General features: G+C 38.9%; 2 protein-coding genes across 2 annotated transcripts; one reads left to right on the plus strand and one right to left on the minus strand.

Moving 5' to 3' along the window:
• Positions 1-336: 336 nt before the first annotated feature.
• On the minus strand, positions 337-7621 carry CLP2 (CLP protease proteolytic subunit 2). Its single transcript, XM_089150231.1, has 9 exons — positions 7366-7621; positions 7191-7234; positions 7026-7098; positions 5539-5659; positions 5008-5145; positions 4742-4858; positions 4321-4389; positions 4012-4107; positions 337-882 (listed from the first exon to the last, which is right to left on the minus strand). Exons 1-9 carry the CDS (start codon positions 7437-7439, stop codon positions 745-747), a joined length of 870 nt encoding a protein of 289 aa, XP_089006357.1. The 5' UTR covers positions 7440-7621; the 3' UTR covers positions 337-744.
• An 8206-nt stretch (positions 7622-15827) lies between these two features.
• On the plus strand, positions 15828-18258 carry LOC149022030 (uncharacterized). The gene is made up of 3 exons (XM_089147521.1): positions 15828-16204; positions 17121-17297; positions 17499-18258. Exons 1-3 carry the CDS (start codon positions 15828-15830, stop codon positions 18256-18258), a joined length of 1314 nt encoding a protein of 437 aa, XP_089003647.1.
• The last annotated feature ends 9117 nt before the right edge of the window (positions 18259-27375 follow it).

Raw genomic sequence — 27375 nt, forward strand, 5'->3', positions numbered from 1 at the left:
AACAGGTAGTCAAAAACTTGTATTTAATCTGTATCCATACCCATTTAGACAAATCTATGTAAGAAAATAATTATCTAATTATCATCCAAAATCAACTAAATCTGCCCAAAAACCGATAGAATATTATCAAAATCCATATGAATATAATAGGATGTGGATAATAGTATTACCACTATCCGATCCGTTTACACCCCTACTCCTTAGCTTCTAAATAATAATAGTCAATCTAGAAGCTTTGAACTCTTGTTGTCAAACCATCCCCCACCCCCACCTTTTTTTGGGGGTGGAATAGTATATATTTTTTTTTTTTTAATCTTTCAAAGCATAGCATATAATTCCAAAAAAGAAATTGAGGCAAGTATATAACATAGTTTAGTTGCTAAAGTATCAGCATCATTGATGCAAGTGTAAATAATGAATAGATATTTTTACTCCTCTTGGTGAGACCCAAGTTTGGAAGAACTCCTCGATTTGCCCCCATAAGAATTAGCTGCTGATGTTAGAAGGTACCAAAATTAAGAGCCTTTGCCTACTGGACCATCACATGACTGCAAAATGAAAAAGAAAAAAGAAGAAAAAAGTCGGCCAAACCCGATGTTGAAGGTTTCTGCACAAGCCGACTCTCGAGGGCAATCTTCCTACCATATGACTGAAACAACAATAATAATTTAGAAAAGATAAATAACTATTGCCCAAGACATGACCTATTATGGACCACTCCAGTTTGAACGGAAACCTAATCCATTAACCAAGACCGGTTCCTTCGTCCTTGCGTGGAGCATCAGCCTTAATACGTGGCGGCCTGATTATACGATCAATGAGTCCATACTCAAGAGCCTCTTGAGCATTGAATCGCTTCATTCGACTCAAGTCCTTGTTGATCTACAGATATAAAAGAAATATTCATGTTAGCTTCTATAGGTTGAAGTAAACCCTATGAGAGCACAGTCTACCAATGGTAAAAGTCTCCAATAAAACACCAGGACAGCATACACAGATACACAACAAAGACAACTTATACGTTTGAAGTAGAGCTAAGCAAAAATAAGAGTTCTGCAAGTATCCAACACCCAAACTTACACTGATGGTAGCGTCAGCCGTGATTTGGCAGGCTGGGTGTTGTCAACCTTTCTAACCATTAATTATTTGCTGCGTATATGGATTTTGAACGTGTGGGATGCGCTGAAGTGGTGGAGACAGGAGGAATCAAGCATAGGCTCCAATGAGCATTTTCTTTGGATACTTGAGAATAGAGTTATGAACTGATTCACACACATAACTGATTATCTCACAGCTCCACGGTATTTTTATGATCTAATGACTCACATTCAATTTTTATCTATTGTGAAGAAATGTAAGAGTTTATTCACCCAGCTCATCTTTTAGCTATAACCACTAGATGTCACCTTCCTTGTAGAACATATTGACAATGTTGAAGCACCTATTCTTAATTGACTGACAACTTATGTAATTGTCATTAGATAGACATCTATACAGCGATTGAGTTAAACCTGGTAACCAAAGAAGTGTTCATACAATAAACAAGGTAGCATCAGTGGCAGAACTGAAATAGCTCAGCCAAAGTAAAGGATAAATATTCCACAAGAGAAGACAAACATGGAACTGTAAACAAACACCAATAAAACTGTTCAAAACAAACCATTAGATGGACTGTACTTGGGAGATTCCTAGTATTTTACCCTAGCTTCTTGATATATCATCCTCCTTCGTACTTGGTTCTCTTGTTTGTTTTTTGTTTAGGATCTCCCATTGCATAGCTATATTGGCTTTTGTGCTGTTCTTTTTTCTTCATTAACCCCAAAAAAAAATTTAAATGGAGTGTCACAAGATCCTAGTACTAAGTAAACTCACTCCTACCATCTCTACAATTAATTCTTCTAGACATGCTCTGAGTGATTAGCAGCACTTTTCTAAGGGCTTAGGGTTGATAGGGAAGTGCAAAAGGTTGCTGTCTAGAGTTCCCTATTGGAATTTCTTTTCTTTCAGTTCTGAATTTTCATAATTTTCTGCTATTCTAAAGGTTGGGATCAAGTTGAGCAAGAAGGAGGATGATGTTCTAGGGTTATTAAGGGTGGGTGACGTAAGCCAGGATCTGGGTTAACCTTCCAGGACCCTGCCAAAGTGAACCAGCTAACAAACAAATAATCCTAGGGAGGTTTTATCTCAATTTTGGTAACCCATGGGGAAATAGAACTGGGAAAAATAGGTTATGGAAGGGATGGGAAGTTTAGGATCTTAACAATATAAAGAGGATTAGAAAAATTAGCCACTACCCTAAAGATAAACAAGGTGAGCTGGGATTAAAGTTTTGGAGTTGGGAAAGGGATAGAGGAAGGTTATGGTTTTAACAAATGTAGCTGGGAATGATTTTGAACCAGATAAAGTTTTGGGATACCCTAGGGTAGCATGGAAATTGCTGGGGTCTTTCGTATGTAGCTAGGGGAATGTAATGGTTACTATGGGTATGGTTTGAGATATCCAAACATACTCTAGGTAGGATGTGAGGTATGGAAATCAGAACTAGGACATTGTGCAATGAGAAAGGAAGGGTTAGGGTTTTAACAAACCTAATGGGAAGGGTTTGGGAGGTCTATGTTTAATGGAAATGGAAGAGGAAGCTTGCGGTTGGAAATTGGGTAAGCTGTAGATGGCTCTTGGATGAATTCTTGAATCTTCTTTCTTCTTCATTCTGCTTCTTTCTTCTTCTTTCTTCTTTTTTTCCTTTGTTCTTTCTTCTCTCTTCTTTTCATTCTTTCTTCTTTCTAATCTTCTTTCCTTTTTCTTTTCTTTCTTTCTTTCTCCTTTCTGTTTTCAGATCAGCTGCCAGAATAAAAAACTTGAATTTCAGAAATTTTCTGCAATTCAAGAAAGGGCTGCAATGCTGTCGCAAGTCCAAGAAAGGGAAAAGAATAAGGAAAGAAGAGGGGAGACGGGATGAAAGGGGAAAGGGACACTAGGGTTTCAATTGGGAAGGCGGTTGCTGCTGCCACAAGCTGTTGGGAGGGATTTTAGGCGTTGCACTGCGGTTAGGGAGGGGAATAGGGAGGGGAATAGGGAAGGGTAGGGCAGTAGGGTTGTACTTACTTGGCTTGGTTTGAGGGATCTCTTGATAGCTGCTGGAATTTTATTGTACCAGGCTGCTGTGAGCTTGGAGAAGAAGATGAATGTTGGGATTCACAGAATTGCACAGAAACATTCTTCAAGCCAGGCTGCAGGGTTTCTTCCCCCATGACCCAAGCCTCTGATTTTCTTATCAACTCTGAACTGATTTTGTTACTGACTCAATGGGCTATTTATAGCCTCTTCCAACCTAAGCAGTTTGACTACGACTCAAACTAGGGAACCTTATCCATAAAGGATTCCCCTTACAAAAAGGGCTCGACTAATTAATAACAAAAGAACTCTTAAAGGAAACCCTAATTGGACTCTTCATAAGACATCTTGAAGGAATCAAATTACTAACCCTGAGAAGGAATCCTACTTGAAAATTGGGCTCTAACTCTGTCTTAAATAGACTGGGAATCTGTCATAAATCACAAAATACTAATCCAAATAAAAAATAAAATAAAGATAGATCCATGACCCTTGGATTGAAGGAGTTCCAACCAGACCCCTCTTGAGCTCAAAAGGGGCTGGGAAAATGACCAAAATATCCTGGGGGTATCCACCAGCTTTTTTATTAGGCTTTTTGGATCTGGTTTTGGGCCCAATTAGGGGCCCCCAACCCTGGTTACATCAGTGGGGAGGGCCTGCTGATTAGTTAATCAAGAATTGAAGTACATCTCTACCCTCACTAGTTATTTCCACAACCTGCAACTGTATGACCTTATAAACTTGTTGCTTAATAATATTTATCTCAATAAATTGGCGACGAACATAAGACACAAATTATTTTAAATAATCTAGCAACAACTCCCAGTTAAAGCTACAGTTATACTAGACCATCCATACTAGAGAAATGAAAATTCAACCAAGAACAATGACTCTTACCTTTTCTACTGACTGGCCTGTCTTCTTAGCCAACTCTCCAAATAGGTAGTCTCTGATTCTAAGGAGTTCATTTGCTTCATTTTGAATGTCATCAGCCTGGAAGAAAAATGTCAACTTCCATGAGAACATGCAACAGAAGAAACTTAGCAGTTTCATGGGAGAACTTTAATTTTGTCAGTTAAAATTTGCATTTCATTATTTTTAAAAAGTTCTCAGGAGATGGTAAGATACCATACAATTCAGACAGCATATTAGCAGTGAGTATTTCTATTGATAAGATGGTTGAGATACAATAGTTAAGGCACCTACCTGGCCACGTGCTGCTCCAGCTGGAGATTGCAATGCAATTCTTGAAAGGGGCATTGCTACACGGTTACCCTTAACCATGCAAAAGGAAAATACAAGAAATTCAGCCATGAAAATTAAGTTGAGTAAATGCAGTTCATGTGATAAAAGCACAATTTGTGAAGAGAACATTAACAGTCTATCTCAACCCTGAATAAGTCCAAGGATTAAGATACCTCTCCAATCTATCATATCACTAGGGTGTTTTGACAAAGGGGAAACCCCGTAAAGCTAACAAATGGATAGTACAGTATCAGGTCAATCTTGAATTGATCCCTGTATCCCACACTAGTAGCATTTAAAAGATTATCTTATTTATACTTGCAAGTTTCACCATAATTCATATTCCAAAGAAGAAAGGAGATTTTGTGGTAAATATTCAGACCTTTTCTCCAGCTGCAAGAAGAAAGCCTGCAAGATTGTAAGCATAGCCCACACAATGGGTGCAAACAGGACTTTTCAAGCTCTGCATGGTGTCATATATTGCCATGCTAGGTGTAAGCTGCAAAGCATAAAAGTCTCAGTGGTGAAGAATGAAGAGAGCAACAAATTAGCAAGGAGTTCACATGTTTTTGCATATATGCTTACACAAATGCTGAAATGAGTTGAGAAGGGAGAAAGAGACATCAGCAAAAGAAGGAATGAACTCACATCTCCACCTGGGCCGTTGATGTACAAATACATCTTTTTGGTATTATCAACGCTATCCAGGTAAAGCATTGTTGCCAATACTTGGTTGCTGTACTCTTCATCTATATGTTGCCCAATAAAGATAACACGTTCTCGGTACTACAATCCAATGGCTTTAGTTAGAAAAGCCATGCATGCAAAGCAAAATTTGCAGCTCCTACATTATTTGGGGTGTCAAATAGGGAGGGGAGACAAGTTCATTCAAATACATAAGTAATACATATTCAGAGGCAAGAATCTATTTGGCATAGTCATAGCACCATAACAATCCAAGCAGCGGGAGTCTTTAAAAACTGAAAAAACATGTACATGAACAGAAGTTTACTGATTGTTTCATTAACCCAGCTAAATGGGTAATAGTCAAGTTAATAAAAGATACCAAAGGGTTGATACCCTTAAAATTCTGGAGGTCACTGCTGCAATCATCTTTATATACCAGTTGAGATCCCTAGATTTCTTATCTGATCCTACATTAGGGAAGCCATGACTTACAAGAGCATTCCACAAATCAACCCACTGCCAAGTTCCTTCTCCAGGAGTTCGGTAAGGCACTCTTGGTGTACCTATCGGCATCATTCCAACACGTGCTTTTGTTGGTTTCCCATTACTAGTCCTGCAAACAACAGCAATATGATCACTCTGTTAGCATCATCTCATTCAACAAAAGAAATTTCTTTGGCAATGAGTCAGATTGTTACAAGTCATCCAGAAGAGTAGATGTCAAATCATAGTTGAAGTTGCTTACAAGCTCACTCTCAATTTTATTCTGATACAGACCCAAGAAGAACAAATTAAAACAGAACATAACAGAAACATAGTACATTGTCAGTTTTCCATAGCCACTATAGATATTGGTGTTCAAGACTTCAACCTAAAAACCTAACAATAGCACAATATACACAGACACAGAAAGAAAGATTATGGCATATCTCCACAAGGGGATCCATTTGCCAAGTCACAAAAATATAGATGAGATATTACCCAGACCAATGACGAAGTCCATTAAAAATTGGCAAGGAATCAAAGCATCAGAACTCCTACAGAACGTAGAAGATACTGCAGACAAATAGATCCTTTGATAATACTTCCTTTAACCATCAAATTGAAGAGTATCTTAATCCTACTTAAGAACATAGAGAAGAACATAATCAATTCCATAAACGAATTCTTTTGATGATTCATCTACACTTCAACAGAGATCTTAAGCTCAGAGATTCAGAAAGGTGAGAAAAACCTCGACTTGAACCTCTCACCAAAAACCAACTTGAGACCCAATTGAGTACTAAATCCACCAAATAATGTTTTGGTTACGAAAATTCATATTGGAAGCATGGAAAACTAAAATAAAATTCACCTATAATATAACAGAAGAGGCCTCCATCAGTTTATCATAATGTGTAATACACCAAAAGTGCACCCAGACCATATATCAGACAAATGCATGTATGTGTTACAAGGTACCTAAATTGTCCATAAGATGTTCCAAAGTAGCTAAAAATGCCAAGCAACACAAGTTGAAGGTAAAACTTGTAGCCTTGGTCATGGCTAGTTTGGGCTGGATGGATGGCAAAAGACTAGACTTAAGCCGCCACAGGGAAGCCAAGTATATATATTAACCCTAGGCAACTACAGGGTTATAACTCGCCTAGGTTGCTATGTAAAACCATCCCCCAACCCCCCACCCCCAACAAAAAAATAAAAAAGCAGAAATTCTTTCATCCTTTAAGTAGCAGTTCTTGGCCGTATGGACTTTATCAATGGGATGATTGGACTTTCCAAAATCGCTCATCTCTTGCAAGAATAACACTATAACTAAGCACTAGGAAATCAATTAATAGAAACTCAATAAAATAAATCATTCAAAATGAAACCCATCAAAGATTCGATAAACTATAACCAGTTTTCCCCTAATACTTTCAAATTTAATAAACTGGTAGTACACAAAACAAAATCGAACTCAGTTTCTTGACGTTGTTTACCAGGAATTGACGCTCTTATGAACTTTTTCATGGAATTCAACGTTCAGATTCGGTGTAGAAGTTCCAAAGGGACCTGTAATATTAAACATGTAAAGGAATAGCAGTTTTTGCATAGTAAGAAAAACAAAACGAGATAGCCTATCTAGAGTAGGGATGTGAACAAACTTGCAGATTGGAGTTTCAATCCTGTAAAAACTTTGCTCGTACAACTGTCAAAAAGGAGGAAATTTGGGAACCAAAAACATACCAAACAATCAAAATCTCATTGCAATTCCATTACCCAAAAGCAGAAACTGCTTGAATTCGCAGACGGAATGAATGCAGAGCAAACAAAGTAAACCTGTGAGAAGATTGAACAACCACGCTCCGTGAACTAAAACACGAGGAGCTGGTTAGATGAAGCGCCATTGACATCTTTCCAGGCAATTGAGATTTGAGAAAAAACCCAATGTGGTGAAGACGTTGTAATCAGGTAGGCTATCAAGTTTAGTAACCCAACCCCGGCGGAAAAATTAAAAAAGGAAAAATTTTCAGAGCAGCGTGGCCCCTGCGCTTTAATTTTAAGCAGTGAGAGGAACTCAGTGGCGGAGCAAGGGTTTGAGAATTTCGAGGAAGGTGTGAGTTGTATAAATAGTTTTGAATTTTAGTTGGTGCCCAATTAAGTGGGTCAGTATTATTTTTTTATTATTATTATTTTTTTTTGGTTTGCCAACCCCAGTTTTATAAACCGGTGGTTCGACCCGCGTCGCACACTTAGCTGTGGTGGGTGAGTCTGCCATCGGGGATTTTTTGCATACACAAGGATTCGATACCGGAACTTTGCTTAAGCGAACCAAGTTGTTTACCACTTGGACCAACCCCGTTGGTATGGGTCAGTAATTTTTGATTGAGCACTCAAGTGGATTAAATTGCATAACGTTTACTTCGAACCTCCTTTTGTAAAATTACAAATTACCCACAGATAACTTTTCTATTAGTTTGAAATTAAATTGATTATTTTGTCCATGATGTGGTAGTAAATATAATTTTTGTCTTTTATATTTAAGAATCTTAAGTTTTTAAATTTACAAAAATAAGCCATTGACTTTTATTCAATTTCAAAGGTTGGAATTTCTCCTATTTGCCATTGTTGGAAATTGTTGCCCCTCCCATGCCACCGTCGAAAATTATTATGCATACAACATTTATAGTGCTAGAATGACCTATTCGAGCATCAAGGATTCGGCGTTCTCAGCCAAGCAGCTCTGCCAAGTCCTAAAGGAGAAATTGCCGTATCGAGAAGATTGGTCTACCAAAGGGATTTCGTCCACCCACCATATGAGGGTTTCGAGAACAAACAAGATAAAGTTTATGGTTTAGGATCGGTGGCAAGGATCAGAGATCTTATGGCCGAGGATGGACTCATTGAGGGTGCCGACGAAGCCTAGGAAATTCTTGTTGGAAGTTGAGTCGTGAAAACAGCAAATGTCAGCTGGGAAGTGGATCTTCTTGACAAGGAGTTGGAAGTGATAAGGAGTGGAAATAGTGGGCACTTTCTAGGATTGTGGAACTAGTGTCAAAATTATGGCTTGCCAAGCATTGATGGGAGGAAGATTAATGGCTGGAGCACAAGGGGGGGGGGGGGGGGGGGGGGTAGGTGGTCGAGGAGAGGCTTCCAACCATGTCAAAGGAGGCACCATAGTAGAAGCATCACCGCAACGGCAGCCAAAGACAGAGGTACTAGGTGGCGGGAAAGTCCTATGTTGGGGCTTGGTTCCTGTTGTATAGGTTTCATTTTCAAGTGAGGACTTCTTTTTGTAGATTTAAAAACTTAATATCCTTCAAATATAAAAGACAAAAATTATATTTAACATGGGCAAAATGGTCATTCTAGTTTCAAACTAATAGAAAATTAATCGTTCATAACTTGCAATTTTACAAAAAGTGCAAAGTAAGTACCGTGTAATTTAGCCAACTTAAGTGGGTAGTCAGGAATTACAGGCCCAATTAAGTGTGCACTTTGCAAAAAAAAAAAAAAACTCGATAGTTTTTCATAAAAAAATATTTCAAACTTAAAAAATTAAAATTAAAATTAAAATTGGTTCAAAGAAACATAATATATATATATGTCAAATATTGGTCAAAGTCGTTGTTTAATTCTTCTTGGTTTAGAATATTGGTAGTTGTATTGGTATCTTGCTGGCTCATTGTTCTTGAAGACATGCTTGGGGAATACATTTATTGTTTTGCAAACTCTCTCTCCCCCTCCTAAAAGAAAGGGATCCGCTTAGAGAAGGCTTCATCCGTCACTAAGACTTAGCACAAAAGAGGATTTACACCTCACCTTCTATACCAGGGAGAAAGAACGAGGATCTTTTGTGGTGTTTACAACTATCAATGGAGAACCACTGATGAATGATACATGAATGGGGAGGGTAAGCCTACTTCTAAAGAGAAGTGGAGAAATGAATGCTCAAAGAGAGTCTAAGGAGAGAGTCCCAAAACAAAAGTCTCGATTCATAAAAGAGAAGACCTCTATTTATAAGCATTCCAATGATCTTAATGGAGATTGATGAGATATTGTTGATAAGCAATGAAGGGTATGGACCGCATTGTTTAGATCTTCTTGTAATTTTCTTGTATATGGTGAGATAAGGATGTGATAAGGTTATTGTAGATGAATAGTAACCTATCGGGTACCTTTGTTCTCAGTCGTCCGATTGGAAGCTTGAATCTCGACCCTTGAGATGCAACGTTGAGATACTGCTTGAAATGATATGTCTTAACCTTGATTAGATCTTGGCCCTTGATTTGCATTGTTGAGAGGGTATTTGCTTTGCACCGCTGGATGCAGATATTTGCTTTGTACCGTTGGATGTAGATATTGGTTATGCACCATTGGATGCATAAATAATTGATGAAGAACCATTCCAGGGCATTCCATGTGTCACAGATAGGGGTGTAAACGGACCGGATTCGAATCGGATAGTGGTATATCCATATCCGCATCCTATTATATTCGGACGGATTCGGATAATATCCTATCGGTTTTCGAACGGATTCTGTCGGATTCGGATGATAATCGGATAGTTATTTTATTAAGTAGATTCTTCTAAACAAACATGAATATAGATTGAATACAAGTTTTCGACTACTTGTTTACATCTTTACCTTTTTATTTGTGAGGGCTAGGTTTGAAATTTAAGAATTTAACAACTTTGGTAGCTATTTTAGTAAAAAATCTAGAAAAATAGTCACATATTATAGGCAGAAATTATAAAAATAAGAATAATAAATCTAAATAAGTAACTTAATCGGATAATTTTATCGGACAGATAATATTCGGTAAGAAAGGGGTATACCATATCCACATCCTATTAATAATCGGACGGATTCGGATACCCCTAAAAGGATGCGGATGCGAATTCGAAAACGGATTTCGGTTATCCATTTACACCCCTAGTCACAGACACTATTTTTCCTTTTGGTTTGGTTAAAAAAATATTAACCCAATTTGGCTAAGCTTGGTTTTGGTTGGATTGGTTTAGTTCTATTTGACCAAGCCGGAATATTAGCTAGACCATTTTTAAACTAGAATGATGGACATGTTGTCCTTTTACTGATATGACTCATTAGACTATTCATGGCTGAAATAGTAACGGTAACCCATATCTTACCCTGAGTAGTAGCGTGCCGATATTGCCGTCACGGCTTATGGGCCATTCTTTAATGTCGTAATGGTTGATGATTTTCCCATCTTCAAGTCCGGGGAACTGGACATAATTGTTCAAGCAATATGATTGTTGATCATTTTTAGACCTTGTACGCATCAAGGTTAATTAATAGAGTAATCAGACGTCCTGAATTGCCTTCCTTCATAACATTTTTATTAATGATATTGTTGATAGCCACTTTACACCAGACTCTTAGTGCATTGCAGGCCTTCATTTGCCTTCTTTGAATCGTGAAGTACATCATGATCATAGAATGTATGATGAAGAGTCAAGCTGTATACATCTTCAACCTGTATAGAATTTGGCTATGTAATCGTCAAAATTGGATGAAGTCAGATACTAAATCTTGATAGTTATCATGATCTAATAAGGACCATTCTGTTCGCACGGATTTTTTGGATATCTTGGAAAGTCTTGTCTATAAGGTTATTATAGAAGCGAGCCATCTTGCAAAGAAGTATGATGGCCAACATTCCTCAAGGATGGGGGTATTTGGATATTGGTAGACACCCAAGGTATGGGAGGGGATTTATTGGTATGGTTGGGTAGTATCGAAAGGTGGAGTACTGGTAATCTTGCAACCTTGTAAGAATTCGCGGGTTAAGAAGTCAGGAATGGAATTGGATTCACCCTTGATATGCTCCAAAATCAAAACTAGACAATAATGCTTGCCAACAGGCAAAATCTGTATTGAAGCAATGTTTGAACATCTTTTTTGAATACCTGTTTTGCAGTGCTACAATCAACACGTACTAAAAACTTTTGATTAAGTAATTCCGATTCAAGTTTTTGAATACACATAACAATGGATAAGATTTCTTTTTTAATAGTATTGTAATTCTCTCGGCCGTATTCTAGACTCCAGAGGTATATTGGACAAGTATTTCTTTCCCTTGATCTACTTGTTTGATGATGCCTCCATAACCGAGCTCAGAAGCATCAGTTTCAACAATTTTTGGAAGGTCAGGATTGGCAAGGCTAAGACATGGTATAGTCTTGACAAGGTGTTTGATAGTTTGGACAACCTTGGTGTGGTAGAGTGACTAAGGTGTGGGATTTTTCTTGAGCTAGGAATAGAGTTGCTCACAATGAGATTGTGAGCACGTGTTTTAGAGCTTAGTAGAAGCATTCTTTTGTAATCTCTTCAGTTTATTTAGGCTTTCTCCCATTTTCCTTGATTACTTTTGTAAGATTCTAATTTCTAGGTTGAATGTTTAGGTTTAATTTTTCTATGTAATGCAATTTCAAGTTCAACTTCAAGTTCAAGTTTCAAGTTTGAGGATTCGTTTTTCTCTGGGTCTAGCAATTGCAGATCTAGATCATTCTAGATCTAGATCTGGTTGTTAGAATTGGTTGAGATTCGAATCGTTTGTTTAATTCTTTTTTATTATTTGAAGTTCAAAAATGCAAATAAGTAACATTCTTCAATAATCTTCTCTCCCCCCTCCATTCCCACTTCTATCTTCCCCTCCATATTCTTAGTTTAGGATTTACTTTCAGCATTTATTTATTGTTCTCCCTTCCCCTGGGTCCTTGATCAAAGATGCCCACAGTTGTGCCTCTCTTTAGTTAAGGTTTCCTTTTTCCTTTTATTGCTCTATTATTTACTTTCAGCATTTATTTATTGTTCTCCCTTCCCCTGGGTCCTTGATCAAAGATGCCTACAATCGTGCCTCTCTTTGGTTAAGGTTTCCTTTTTTCCTTTTATTGCTCTGTTATTTACTTTCAGCATTTATTTATTGTTCTCCCTTCCCCTGGGTCCTTGATCAAAGATGCCTACAGTCGTGCCTCTCTTTGGTTAAGGTTTCCCTTTTCCTTTTATTGCTTTGATTATTTCCTTTCTGCAATTTTTTTCTTCTAATATCCGTTCCCCTGATCAGTGGACCGTAAGCTACGGCAAAGGGTCCATGGTCAAAGTCATTATAATTATACTCCCCTTCCCTAGATCTAGAGCTGACACTCAGATCACTTCCCTTTTATTTTTATTTATTTATTGTTCGCATTTTTTTCTGCCTTTTATTAATTATGCGTTGGTTATGTTTGCTTTATTTTTCGTCTCAATTCGATTGCATTAGATGTATGGATTAGGACCGCTCGTTTAATTTAATTAATAAGTTAAAATCTTTGAATCATTGCACTCTCGCATTATCATTAATAGGTTAATTCTAAAGTGGCATATCTCCTTGGGGAAGGATTTCGTGATTTTTCAATTTAGATGTGAGAAAGATTTGTTAGAAGTTTGGAGAAAAGGTGTATGGAATATTGGCAATCAACTTGTCACACCCCACCCGTCGGTCTCGGTTACCCGCCCGACAACCCGTGGGTGCGATCCGTCACAAGATCCAAGGTTTTAGTCTATCAACAATATTTAAGACAAATAAAGATAATCAAGAGCAAAGAATATTCAATAACTGAATTAAATGAATTACAGGAGTCCAAAATACTCCAATATCAAAGGAAAGAAATAAAGAATAAAGGAATAAAACAAAAATGAGGGCAGCGGAATAATTCAAAAGTGTTTATATCAGTTTCTTTCCAGTTTGCTTTTCTAAGTCAATGAACTTAGACTCAAGTTTAATAAGGTGAGGGGTCCTCCAATTCTTCTCCAGTCTCTGTGCGAACTGCCTGACCACCTTTCGCCTCTGACCATCAACCGGTGCGATAAGCGCACTCCATGCACCCGCAGGAACTCCCACACATGCTATTTCCATCTCCCACTGGTGGTGCCACATCTTCTTCATACGGGATGGTTCCTTCATAGGAAACCAGCCCATCTTCAGATATAAATCCTTCTTTTGTGCAGGCTATAAACATACAAAGAATAAAGGAATGAGTTCTAAAGAACTCAGTAAGAAACAATCATAAATCTCATCCATCACCCAATAATGCCATGATACAAAAGTAATATGAATGAATGCAAAATATGAATGATGCTATGATTTCTAACTATGCAAGTCTCTAACAGTGTACATGCTTTAAGATAAACACCAGCCCTCCTCTGGGTAAGTCTCAACACTCTGATCCGGCAAGGATTGGTTACCTCTGTAGGGATCCAGGGAAAAAGGGAAAGTCCACACCTAGCTCACAAACCATGTTTAGGGGTTAAGTCAACACTCTCTCACCATGACCATTGGTAATGAGTACTGGCGCATGTCGGGGTTTCTAATCCAATGCAAGGTCATAATGGTTACATGTCTACATGAAGTCCAGATACATCCCCTATGGCACCAACCAACTCGGTTCAGTATCCTTCACAACCTAGGAGTAAGAATCCTCACGGACTGGCTACCTCTGTCGGACTCCACTCCTTAACCCTATGGTCATCCACATATTATTGGGGCAGATGCTCTCATGATTCCTCACGACACCCGGTCCGATCCTTGGACATCCATGAGCCCAACCCTAATATATGCAACCCTACCATTTATATGACTAATAGTGGACCACCAAGTCACATCACTGTCATCACGGGTCACTCGGTTTCAATCCCCCTACCGAAAGGGTAGTAGCATGTGGGGTACCTAGCCATGCAATCTAGATTCATCCTAATAATGTCATCAATTAATCATGATAGTGTTGAAGGTATCAGCAGGCATGTGTCCCATTCCACAACCTTCTGATATCACTAGCCAAGATATCCCAAAAGGAACACCCCAACTATCATAACCATATACCAATTACCATAATCATATAACATTCACAATTCACCAGGTAATATGAAATCAAGGCAAACAGCAGTAGTATATTAGAATTAAATACAACTACAGCAGCATATAACAATAGAAATTAAGACTAACAACTATCAGATTAACATGTTCAAGTATATGTAGATAGATAAGATAGATTGTCCTTACTTGCATATAATTGGAATGTCCATAAAATGGAATCCAGTAACTATTAGTAGACTTTTCTTTCAAACAGTAAACACCTAAACACAGGGTTATTAGAATATATAAGTTACATGAATCAATTTGAATCAGAACCAAAATCCAATTGGTCACTGTTTACCAGCCGGTCGCTTGGGCCGGTTGCTTAGGTTGAGCGACCGCCACTAGTGACCGCCCCAAAAACAGTGAGTTTCAATCCAAAACTCAGGCCTCTAATTACTCAAATTCAATCCGGATTTCGAGTAATCTTGAGCTAAGCCTTGAATCTAACACTCCCTAAGCCAAAAGGGTGAGGGAAAACTAACCATTACCATCAATAGATTACCCATTACTCTCCCCTTGACTGGATTAACATTCTCACGGAAACAGGGTTTCGTTTACAGTTAATTCATCTCAAGTAGATTAAAAAGAGAGTTAAAATATCCAAGGGGGTAATCACAAAGACGAGGGGAAAAGGGTAATACTAAATTAACGGACAAAGAGAGTAAAGAACAAAGGGTTGATTCAATACCTCACGCCAGAGAGTCAGAGAAGGAAAGAACTGATCTTCCAAGTCACTGCAGGTACTCCAGAGACTCTTTCGGATCTTCCCCGCAGCCGTCTAACCTCCCAAATAAGCAACCATGAATAAATTATTCGTTAAATAGACGGAGGTTGCCTTTTATAGAAGTCAGGGGGCAAAATAGGGCAAAATCCCCGAAAATAGACCGGCCGGTCGCTTGGGCCGGTCGCTTAGGTTGAGCGACCGCCACTAGTAACTGCCCCCATGTAAGTTGCCATACAAGGGTGCTTTTACTAGGGGGTTGATACCCAAGGCCAACCTAGCTCTAAATAAGAGATGGGGGAGATCTTACCTTCATTCCGGACATCTCTGAACAACACCTGACTTCTAGAATTCCAAATTCCAGCCAAGGCAGGCTCTGCAGATAAAGGATCCAGATCCATGGGTCCTGGGTATGGATCATGGGCTTCAATCTGGATACTCCACAAGTTCACGCGACTAGACCTTCGGGTTCTCGGACCTGGAATACGGATCTCGGGTTAGAAATATGGGGGGTGTTACACAACTGATTTGATTCCAACGTTGGTATCTGGATTTTAACATTCATGCTCCTCAACTATCTGCCAAACTGGTTTGGATTCACTTCCTTGATCTTCCTCTTGAATACTGGCATGCCAAGGTATTACTTTCTATTGCTAAGATGGTAAATCGTCCTGTTTCTTTAGACCATTGTACTCGTCTTGGTTCTGTGGGACATTACGCAAGAATTCTTGTGGAATTAGATTTGGAAGTTGAGCGTGTGTCTAAAGTTCAAATAGAGCACCTTGAGCCTGGCTCTACACGTGTTTTCAGCTTCATTCAAAAGGTGATCTATGATGATGGAATTCAAAGATGTTTTCGATACAATCGAGAAGGTCATTTGGGCAAAAATTGCAATGCTAATATTCCTTCGACTAAAGAGAAGTTTGTTCCTCAACACTTGGTGCCTGAAGATGCTGTTCTAAATGAAGGTCCTAATTCTATTAGGATTGCAAAGATGCTGGAGTTTGAGGATGAGAGTATTCGTCCTCTCAACTGGTTCATGCGGCTTTAGTGGAGGCAAGGCTGGTGGACTCTCCGTCGGCCAATGGGAATTTAGTTATTGTTTTTTAAATCAAGGGGTTTCTGCTAATGAGGTGTTGGTTTTAGGTAAGGACTCTTCTACGAATCATTCTTCTTCGACTCCTACCTAGGACAACAACCCTTTTGAACTTCAAAAAATCCTTGATGCGGATAAGAGTTCTAAATCTCAAGGAAACCTTCAATTGGATGATGGTTTTGATTTTCAAAATGGGGTGGTTATTGGTTCGGCCACATATTTTGAATTTCAAAAATCCTTAGATGAAGATAAGGTTCTAAGTTAATTGGTAACTCTCCTTTGGAGAGTTCACTAGTGGGACCCAAAGAAAAGAATGAAGATTGTGATTCAGCCAAGCATTTTGAATTTCAAAATGTCCATGTTGCGGGTAAGACTTCTATTCAAATTGGAAAGCATACTTTGGGGATTCATTGGTGGGACCCAATGATAAGAATGAAGGGTGTGATTTGGTCAAGCATTTTGAATTTCAAAATGTCCATATTGCGGGTAAAACTTCTATTCAAATTGAAAACCCTACTTTGGGGGATTCATTTGTGGGACCCAATGATAAGAATGAAGGGTGTGATTCGGCCAAGCATTTTGAATTTCAAACAATTCATGCTGCGGGTAAGAGTTCTATTCAACTTGGAAACCTTACTTTGGGGGATTCATTGGTGGGACCCTATGCTGTAAATGCACTAAGAGGTTCGACCAAGGAAGGAAGGTATTTTAAAGAGAATTCATTAGGGGCTGATGTGGCAACTAGGGAGAATGCGTTGGACTCTAGTGGGGCCCAGAAGAGTTTGGCCAGATTTGAAAATGATGGAAAGCTGCAATTGGAATTTGTTCCTCCTCCTTCGTCTTCTATCTCAATAGGGCTGAAGGCTCTCCTCGTCAAAAGCCTGGTCGTCCTAAGAAGGCTCATGCAGTGAAGAAAGTGGCCACAAGTAAAAAGGGTTTGTTGGCAAAGGAATTCAAGAAGGTAGGTGCTGCTTTAGGGAAAGTCTCTACAATAAATAATAGCCTCTCATTGGAAGAGGAAAGTGTTGCTCTGTAACTGTTGATATGAAGCTTTTCTTTTGGAATATTTGCGGCATTGGTAATGCGTCTAGTAGGAGGGCCCTTAAAATGTTGTTAATGACTCATCAACCAGACATTTTTTGTGTCGCTGAACCAAAAGTGGACGTCAATAAGTGCCCAATTCTCTTTATTAATAGATTAGGATATTCTTCTAATTTTTTGTATAATTTTCAGGCTGGAGAAAGTTCCAAATCTTTGGGTCTTTTGGAAGAGAGAGTTGCAGCGGCCCTCTGTTCTCTCTTTATTTGACCAACAACTCTCTCTTCAATTCAAGTGGCAAGGTGTGCAATTTGGTCTATCAGTGGTTCATGCTTGTTGTGATAGATCTAATCGCAGACGGCTTTGGGAGGATCTTATTGCTCTCCCTTTGTCCAGCTTACCGTTTTTGGTTATGGGGGACTATAATGCAAGGTTACGGGTGTCTGAAAGGAGGGGTTCAGGCAGATTCCAACTGGGTGCAGCAGTTGATTTTCAGGCTACCATTGACGCTCATGAGCTTTTTGAAGTTCCATCTTCGGGTAGGAAATTTACATGGTCAAATCAATGCAAAGTTGGTAATGTTCGTTCGGTCCTTGATAGAAGTTTCTTCAATGCTAGATGGTTAGAGTTGTTTGGTGATTCTAAACAGATCACTCTTCTGACACACTCGTCAGATCACTCTCTGATTTGTGTCTCTGTTGACAAAGGTGTCGAACCGGTAAACTCTCCTTTCAGGTTCAATAATTTTTGGTTGACTGACGATTCCTTTTTGAAGGTGGTTTGTTTGGCTTGGGTGGAACCGGTTGTTGGTGATCCCATTTTTGTACTAGCAAAGAGATTGAAGAATGTTAAGCAGCGTCTTAAAGCTTGGGCAAAAATTACATTTCCTAATCTTTTTATTGAAGTACAGCAAGCGGAGAAAGATCTAGAATCCTTACAAACTAATATTGATTAACCTGATATGACAGATAAATATTTTTATCAAGAGGCTTCCTAGAAGTCAAAACTTGTACAAGCAATGGATCATCTGGACTCTCTTCTTCGGCAGAAAGCAAAGGTCAGGTGGTTGCGGGAGGGAGATAGGAATTCAAAATTTTTCCATCTCTACTAAACTTCAAAGGAATAAAAACTCCATTAAATCTTTGTGAAGAATGGATGATTTACTTGGACATCAAGTTCGGTTGAACTGCAGGAGTATGTGGTGACTTACTTTGAAAACTATCATAAAACTGGTTCCTACTTGGTTCACCCAGACTTGTTGTCTGTGATTCCAAAAGTGCTGATGGATGATGATTGTTTATTACTTGAAGGTTTGCCCTCTAATGAGGAGATCAAAGGAGTGGTATGGGACCTAGATCCTGACAGTTCTCCAGGACCAGATGGCTTTCCGGGAAGTTTTTTTTGTAAATGCTTGGATATTGTTTCTGCCGATTTTGGGGCTGCAGTTCGATCCTTCTTTCGAAAAGGGAAACTTCCAAAAGGGGTAAATAATTGTTTCTTCACTTTAGTTTCCAAGGTGGAAATGCAACTACATTGGACAAATTTCGGCCTCTATGTATGGGGAACTTTTTTTGCAAAGTATTGTCAAAGATAATGGCTTCTCGACTAAGTCCTCTTTTGCCTAAGCTTATTTCTGAGGAGAAAGGAGCTTTATAAAAAGGTAAGATGATTTCTGAAAATATTGCTGCAGCTTCCGAACTTACAAATATTTTGCATTCTTCTGTTAGAGGGGGAGGGATGGGAAATAAGATTGATATTATGAAGGCTTATGATACTCTATCATGGGAGTTTTTATTCTTAGTCTTGAAGGCTTTCGGATTTTCAAATAGATGGGTTGGTTGGATTCATGAGATGCTTTAGACTACTAGAATCTCAGTTTTATTGAATGGGGGACCAGTTGGATTCTTTGGAGTTGAGAAAGGGCTTCAGCAAGGGGACCCTTTATCTCCTCTTCTTTTTCTTCTTGCAGAAGAGGTACTATGCAGGGGCATTCATTCTTTGATAGCTGCTGGTAGATTGAGAGCTTTGCCAGGTCCCAGGGGAGTAGAAGTTCCTTCCGTACTGATGTATGCTGATGATATTTTTATTTCTTCAAATGCTTCTTTATGTTATGTTAAATCTTTGAAAACTTTCTTATCGAAGTTCAAGAATTTTCGGGTCAACATATCAGTTTGGAGAAGAGTAAGCTTTTTCTTAGACGTGTGTCTCCTAGTTGGAAACAGAAAATTGTGGACATATTAAATATCCCAATTGCACTCTTTCCTACTCGATATCTAGGGGTAGATATTTTTAAAGGAAGAGTTACTCGTGTCAAATTGATGCCATTTTTAGACAAGATTAAGAATCGGCTACAAGGGTGGTGTGGAAAGCTGTTATCTATGGCAGGTAGAGTGGAGCTGGTACGTTCAATTATTTCTATGCCGATTCATAATTTTTCAATGTACTAGTGGCCTAGCTCTATTATTTCTCAAGCAAAGGCTTGGATGCATAACTTCATTTGGACAGGGAGTATAGAGGTTGTGAAGAAGGTTACAGTGTCTTGGGCAAAACTATGTACTCCAAAATGTGAGGGTGGTTTGGGTGTTCGGAGATTAAGAGATGTAATTTTGCATCCTTATGCAAGTTGGCTTGGATAATTAAACACAAACACTCTGGCTTTGCTCACTTTTTAAAGGGGAAGATGGTGGACAAAGAGAAAATTTAAAGATTTATGGGCAGCAGTCATTTTTTATATTGGGATTGAGGAAGGTTTGGGGTTTTGTTCAAGCTCATGAACGGTGGTCAATTGGAGATGGTCAGAATATAAATTTCTGTTTTGACAGATGGTTGGGGAATCTTACCATTGCAGACTATGTTGGTATTCCTCTGGATCTAGAGGGTCATTTGAAATTGACTGTTGCAAATTGTTTACAGCAAGGGGAGTGGAGATTTCCGTTAGTGGACAATGTTAAATTTCAAAAGATAATCTCTCTTATTATGTTATATCATGTTCCTTGTGCTGGTTTTGTTGATGTTTGTCATTGGCAAGGTTCACTGGGGGGAGAGTTTAGTTTTCGATCGGCATGAGATCTCTATTGCAGAAAAGGAGAACAACTGGAATGGGAAAAAAGTATTTGGAAGACTTCTTTGCAACCTAGACAACAAGTTTTCTGTTGGAGACTTTTTCATGATAGGCTACGTGTTGATGCCTCGTTGACTTGGAAAGGGATTATGTTGGCCTCTCGTTGTAATCTATGTGGTAAAGCTTCAGAGGACATAGGACATCTCTTTCTTCACTACTCATTTTCACGTGGATGTAGAGAAACTTTTGCAACAAAGTTTTGTTATAGCTGGACAGTAAAAGATTCGATTATAGAGTCATTCAAGGCTTGGAAACACCAGGCTTCACAGTCTCCTTTACGGACTGCTTGGATTAATGGATGTTGTTTGCTTTTATACTTTTTTTGGATGGTTTGCAATCAAATCTGGTTTGAAAATTTAAATTTCAAGACTGATGGTGGTGAGTTTAATTTTTTCAGACTTAGTACAGTTTGGCTTTAAAATGGATGGGAGAAAAGTAACTCCTACCATTATTTCGGATGCAAGAACACTAGGCCTTCACTTCTCTGTCTTTGGTACTGCTCCTCCACAAGAAATTTTTTGGTGTTCTCCTGCTACAGGATGGGTAAAACTAAATATTGATGGGTCTTCTTTGGGCAATTCAGGAAGGTCTGGCGGTGGAGTATTTCGAAATGAAGTTGCTGCGGTGGTTTTCAATTTCAATATATTTTTAGATGTTAAAACCAACTTTGAGGCTGAATTGGAAACTTTCATTCACAGATTACGTTGGGCAAGGCATTTACAAATTACAAAGCTTTGGGTAGAAAGTGATTCAAAAGCTCTGGTGACTTTAATACAGCAGAAGAAAATAACTTGGTATATCTTTCATATGTGGAGAGAGTTACAAGAATATTTGCTGACTATAGATTGGAAGATTTCACATTGCTATCGTGAAACTAATATAGTGGCAGTTTTTTTTGGCAAATTTGGCAGCTAGGACAGGAACTTCTGATATTAACATTCCTTGGTTAGCTTCAATCCTTAATGAATTTGATGTGGATGCCTCTAGACGTCCAAGATTTCTTTTTATGAGTTAGTGGTTTTCTAATTTGAGTAGGAACCAATGATGAAGGGTGTATTGGGGGCAACAATTGTTGCAAGTAAGGGAGGTTGGTTCCTCATAAGGTATTAATTGATGTGTTTTTAATATTTCTCCTTCGCTTAATATAATGATCCTTTTAGCAAAAATTTTCCTTGAGATCGACCCGTTAGCTACATGATACCGTGCGCTTGCAGTTATTTTTAATTTCACAAACAAGAGCCAAATAAACCACACATAAATAAAGCATGATAGAGGTGCTTTGACTGATTAGCCCCTCACAAGCTTTACCGCCAGAGATGCAGTAGCCACAACTTCAGTTCGATCATAGAAGACATTATGTCACTTTTGCACACATTGAGCCCATCTTCTGTATGGGTTTCTCTAGCAGTGCCTTTCATTTACCAGTCTTGCTCTTTTGCCCTTGTTATAGCTCTTAACCCCTCTCTGAAAAAGAGAAAATGTGATATGGAGAATCTTCCCCCTTTTGTTCTGTTGGCAATGAATTTGTATCGCTAGTTCTCCTCCCTCCTTTCCACTCCAAGACAAAATGATTCTTTCTCAATCCATTCACGATTGGAATGCCGCGTACATCTTAGAGCTTTATCTGAATGTCTCCTCGATTGGTGTAGCAATAGATTTGTCAACAGACTTGACTAAACATGTGTATTAACTCAACACTAGTGCAGTCCAGGTATACCACTCCTTGTTCCCATACTGTAATCATTAGGCGTGATAAGGATGATTATTCATCCTTTCCATAGTTGTCTCTAATTTGAATTATTTCCATATTATTTTCTTCTCCCATTTGAATTCTTTTCATTCATCCTTCCTCCCATTCAAATTATTTCCATACCGTCTCATCCTTCTATTTCATCAGTATCCTAATTTGGCTTGATTGGTCTCTCTATTGAAACATTTCCATACATTGTATTTTCATTCAAACATTTCATATATGGTATTTCCATGTTTTATATCTTTCTTTTATTGTTTATAGTTACCTGACAGCATGGGATGTATGCTGCCTATATATTTAAGGTTCTCACATATAAAGTCATTCAACCATTTTCCTATTGAGGTTTCATCTTAATATGGTATCAGCCTAAAACACGATTATGCATCTTAATTAGCGATGACTTCTTCTTCTTCATCTTGTACCTCTTCTTCAATGGCTACCACTACTAAGTATGCTGATTTGGATTCCTCTTCTCCATATTTCCTTCATCATTCGGACAATTTGGGTGCCATTTTGGTCACCCAACCAATGAAGGGTGATAATTATCCGACTTGGCGATGTGCTATGCATATGCTCTCGAAGTGAAAAAAAAAAACTTTATTTCATTGACGGCTCTCTTTCCAAACCTGTTTCTGATTTAGTTTTACTTCCTCAATGGATCCATTGTAACAATATGGTTTTTTCATGGCTTGTCAATGCTCTTGTTCCAGATATTTCTCATAGTGTCCCTTATGCCTCTATTTTTGGTTTGGGACGACCTTGAGGCTCGTTATCCTCAACGAAATGCACCCCACATCTTCGAAATTCATCGTGCCATTTCCACCGATCAATAAGGCACATCTTCATTGGCTTCTTATTATACAGTTCTCAAAGGGCTCTGGGATGAGCTTTCTTTGTATAATGATCTTCCACCTTGCACATGTGGTCTTCTAAAGAAGCATTCCGATCTTATTCATACAAATCAACTTCTTGAATTTCTGATGGGACTTAATGATTCCTATGGCTCACTTCGTAGCCAATTACTTTTGATGGACCCTTTGTCGATGGTAAATCGTGCTTATTTTCTCTTACTTCAAGAGGAGCATCATCACATTATTCATGAGGCTATTGTTCCCACTCTCACACACATTGCCTTGGTTGCCATATCTTCTCATTATATTTCTAAAATGGTACCAAGAAACACTATCATTGTGACTTTTTTGGTTTGGATAGTCATTCAGAATCCCATTGTTTTAAGAAACATGGGTACCCTCCCAAACGTGCTTTAAAGTCCACCTCACCGCCATCTCCTATGGTTCACTCTCTTGTTGCAACTGTGGTCCCTTCTACTTTTGCACCATCTTTCACCACATATCAGTATCATAAACTTCTATCTTTGTTGGAATCTGGTAACATTACACCCTTGGCAAATGATGTAGGTAAAATATCTTCTCTATGGATTATTGATTTTGGTGCCAATTTTCATATGGTTTCAGATTTATCTTTATTTCATTCGGATAGTCTTTTTCCCCACACCCAATCCATTCGTCTTCCAAATGGTGGTTTTGTTTATGTTACACATATTGGAAATTGCAGCCCCATACCCACTTTACCTCTCATAGATGTATTAAATGTTCCTTCATTTGGTTTTAATTTGTTATTTTTTACCCAACTTACCCAACAACTTCATTGTTTCCTAACTTTTTATCCTAATCATTGTGTGATATATGTATTGTCACATTCACCTAGCCGGTAACCTATCTGGCATACCTGAGTGTGTGATCCATAGCCTCGAAGATCAAGTTTAAGGTGATTATATCCCACGTAGCACAATAATGTAATCAAAAGCAAGAACAACTCATTGTATTCAATAAATTTAAGAAACAAAATAGGAAGGATCTCAAAAGGATCACCAAAAATATATCAGAGTGTGGAATAACAAGATACCAATCAAAAGAGATAACTGTAGAATATAGCGAAATTATACTCTACAAACAAATGCGGAAGGTAGATCAAAATTCTAAAGCATAGTCTAAGCTTTTTTTTTTTTTTTGGTAAATAGTACTTCATTCATTAAAGAAAGAAAAGTACAAACACACAGCTGCATGAAAACACAAGGTTCACACCGAACCAAGGAGCAGAACGCGACCAAACTGTCATACATGCAAATAGACAGGGTCTTCCTGAGTAAGGGATGGGTCAAGCCCAATATACCCTTAGAAATAAAACTGCAACGAATACAACACCAAATAAGCACCGGCACCCACATAGGGGAACAAAATATATGCCTCAAAGGCGGACACATAACACGCCTCAAGGGCGGACAAACAACACGCCTCAAGGGCGGACACAGAGACACAACACGCCTGAAGGGTGGACACAAAAGTCGTTCGGTTGTCGCAGTGGTAACATCAAAAGTGCGGAGGAGGGTCAGACGTGCCATCCTGCGCTGCCGTAAAGGCGTTCAAGCTTGCCGCAGAAAAACTTGTATCCAGATTTGGGGTTTCTCGGTTGTGTGCACCAACGATCGATGCAACCAAAGAAATTATTCGTTATTGAAAACTAAAGAAAGGGAAAAAGAAGTACTGCAACCAGGGAGAGAGATTGGCCGGAAAAACAAACAGATCGAAGCCAAAAGCTACATATCTGGGTGTCCGAGCAAAAGGCAAGAGGCGGAGAAGGAGAAGGAAATCAGTGATGGAGGGACGGAAGAGAAGGAGATCGGGAAGAGGAGACGGAGAGCAGAGGTGGGAGGCTAAGATGTGGTGGAAGAGACCGGAGAGATGGAGGCCAGAGAGGCAGGAGCGGAGACCGAGACGTGTGGTGACGGAGAGGATGGAGGCGGAAGAAGAGATCGGAGACAGACGAGTGACACAGAGTCTGGAGGTGGAGAGGAGAGCTGAGACTGAGAGGAGATCAGAGGAGAAGAAGAGAAGCAGGGGAGAACGAAGGAATGGAAGAGAAAACAGGGGGAGGCTGAGAGACTACGCAGAGTCAGGCGAGCCTCTCCGCCTCAAGCTTTCAACAACCGGAGATGTTGCAGAGCGGCTTGGTTCTACGGTTCTTTCTCTTCAGCGGCGTTAGGGTTTTAGACCGAAAATAAAGCATAGTCTAAGCTAATACAAATAAAAATATAACTCTAGAAGAATAAAGAGTAAACTAATCAAATTCTTCCATGGGCTCTTCTACTTCTTCAATCTTCATCTTCTTCACCTTAGGGTTGTGCTCTTGCAATTTTGGATCCGCTTCTAACTCACGATCCCACCTGTGAATAAGATGATGCCTGCTACTGTCAATAGGAGCCATCAGTGTGGTCCACACCTGTATACTGGTCGTACCACTGTTCATAACCTTCTCCAATGATTTCCATAGTTGTACCATGTAGGGAAGGGTCCTCTGTACAGGAGCACGGGTTCTCTTCCGTTCTGACAAAAGCATCTAAAAACATATTCCCTGAAGGGTAAGCTCAAAAGAACTTAGCAAGTAGTTTAATCACAATAAACATCTACACACAATTCAAAGCAAATGTAAATGCAATGACATGAGATAATGAATGCAAATATCCTTCTAACTCTACATATGCTGGTCTCTATTGGCAAACACGTATTAAGATAAATCACCATACTCCTCTGGGTAGGTCTAAAATCACTCTCTCCTCAACCTTTTTGGTCTTTGGGGTTCTCTGTGGTAATTGGGTCAAGGCATCCTTCCCAAACATTTCATGGTTGGGGTTTAAGTCAAACTATTGCTCACCACCATTGCTATGAGTATTGGCGCGTGTCAGGGTAAATCTTAGCCCAAATGCAAGTCATCTACTTTAGGGTTAGATACGTCCATTCCTTGCTTCTTGCGATCGGTATCTTTCCCCTTAAACTCACCGTCTCCTTCCCGGCTACGTAGACTCTTAACCCTATTGGTCCTCCACAAATAATAAACGAGAACCTCTCGTGTCCTCTCATGCTTCCCGCAATCTCGAGCTCCCACAAGTCCAAGTTTATTAAATGCGACCCTACAAATGAATGGCCCCCACAATGTGATTTGAGTCCTCTCATGGGGTGGTTACCGGTCTTAAGTGCCCAGAAATTCTCATTTTTGCCACGGGTCACTCAGTCTCAATTCCCCTTCAGATAGGGTCAAATATGACAGGGGTTTTCCTAGCTAAATACTTCTAGACCAATCCTAGGTGTGTCAACCAGGTAGTCGGAGAAGCGCCAAGGGACACCATAGGAATGCATCCCATACCACCTCCACTGGTGTCCAATGATAGAAACACCAAAAGGGCATTTCCCATTCCATAACTACAACCTAGACAATTACATCACATCATGGTTCCACTCATATCACATTATAGTCCAATTCACATTCACATCATTCATAATCAGTTCCAATATGTAAATCACAACATGAATAACCTATTGTAATTACAGAAGTAATACAATGTAGAGAAAATGAGACTCATGCATTCAAGTCATAACACATCAAAGCATGTTAAATATGCATATTGTGAGTGAACATACTCACATTGTATCCAACTTTGTAACCTTCAAGTAAGAGATCAAAGAGCAAGTCCAAAATCGCCTAAACAACCTTAAACAAACATGTATAGATCATAAGGAACAAACTCTAAAGATTGAAGACGAAACAGAGACAAAACAGAGCAAAGTTGTTGTCAACAGCACCATTGGTCGATGGTATCGACCAAGCAGGATCGACCAAGCATTCTGTGTACGGACATAAACTTCAACTTTGGTTGGATACTCTTTGAAACACATCGGAACACTTCAAAAGTAACAGGAAAATTCTAAAACAACATACTAAGACTATCTATGATGGTCTAAACATCTAATAAGGCCATTGGAATAGAATTCCAATAAATCACCAAATAGGCCTAAACTGCGGATCATCACTGAAAGGCTAGAATGAATGGGGATTCATTCTAAAGGATGGAAAACAGTAGATCATGCATAGGAAACTACTAAGGAACAGGTCTAACACAGATTAGAATATAAAACTACAGTAGGGGTAAATAATGACATCAATGCTAGATCAAAACATAGAAAAACACCATATGGCTTCAAGGAAAACATAAAGTGAATGAGAATTCACTTTAAGATTAAGAAGATCAAAGGTTGGGTCATTACAGTAGTGTAATACATTCCTCACAATCAAAACAACTTGAAGATACAGTAGAGAGAGTAGATCTAAGAAGTTTAGGATTG

Source organism: Hakea prostrata, chromosome 3 (assembly GCF_041222555.1).
Source record: "Hakea prostrata isolate BN-2017 chromosome 3, UWA_Hpros_2, whole genome shotgun sequence".
In the NCBI taxonomy this organism is placed as follows: domain Eukaryota; kingdom Viridiplantae; phylum Streptophyta; class Magnoliopsida; order Proteales; family Proteaceae; genus Hakea; species Hakea prostrata.

Coding starts and splice junctions, on each gene's coding strand:
- CLP2 (XM_089150231.1), bottom strand. CDS start 7,439: ATGTCAATGGCGCTTCATCTAACCAGCTCCTCGTGTTTTAGTTCACGG. Junction 7,235..7,365: donor GTTGTTCAATCTTCTCACAG/GTTTACTTTGTT, acceptor CCTTTTTGACAG/TTGTACGAGCAAAGTTTTTA. Junction 883..4,011: donor CAGGCCAGTCAGTAGAAAAG/GTAAGAGTCATT, acceptor TTATATCTGTAG/ATCAACAAGGACTTGAGTCG.
- LOC149022030 (XM_089147521.1), top strand. CDS start 15,828: ATGGTAAATCGTCCTGTTTCTTTAGACCATTGTACTCGTCTTGGTTCT. Junction 16,205..17,120: donor AGTATTCGTCCTCTCAACTG/GTTCATGCGGCT, acceptor CTATCTCAATAG/GGCTGAAGGCTCTCCTCGTC. Junction 17,298..17,498: donor GAAGAGGAAAGTGTTGCTCT/GTAACTGTTGAT, acceptor TATAATTTTCAG/GCTGGAGAAAGTTCCAAATC.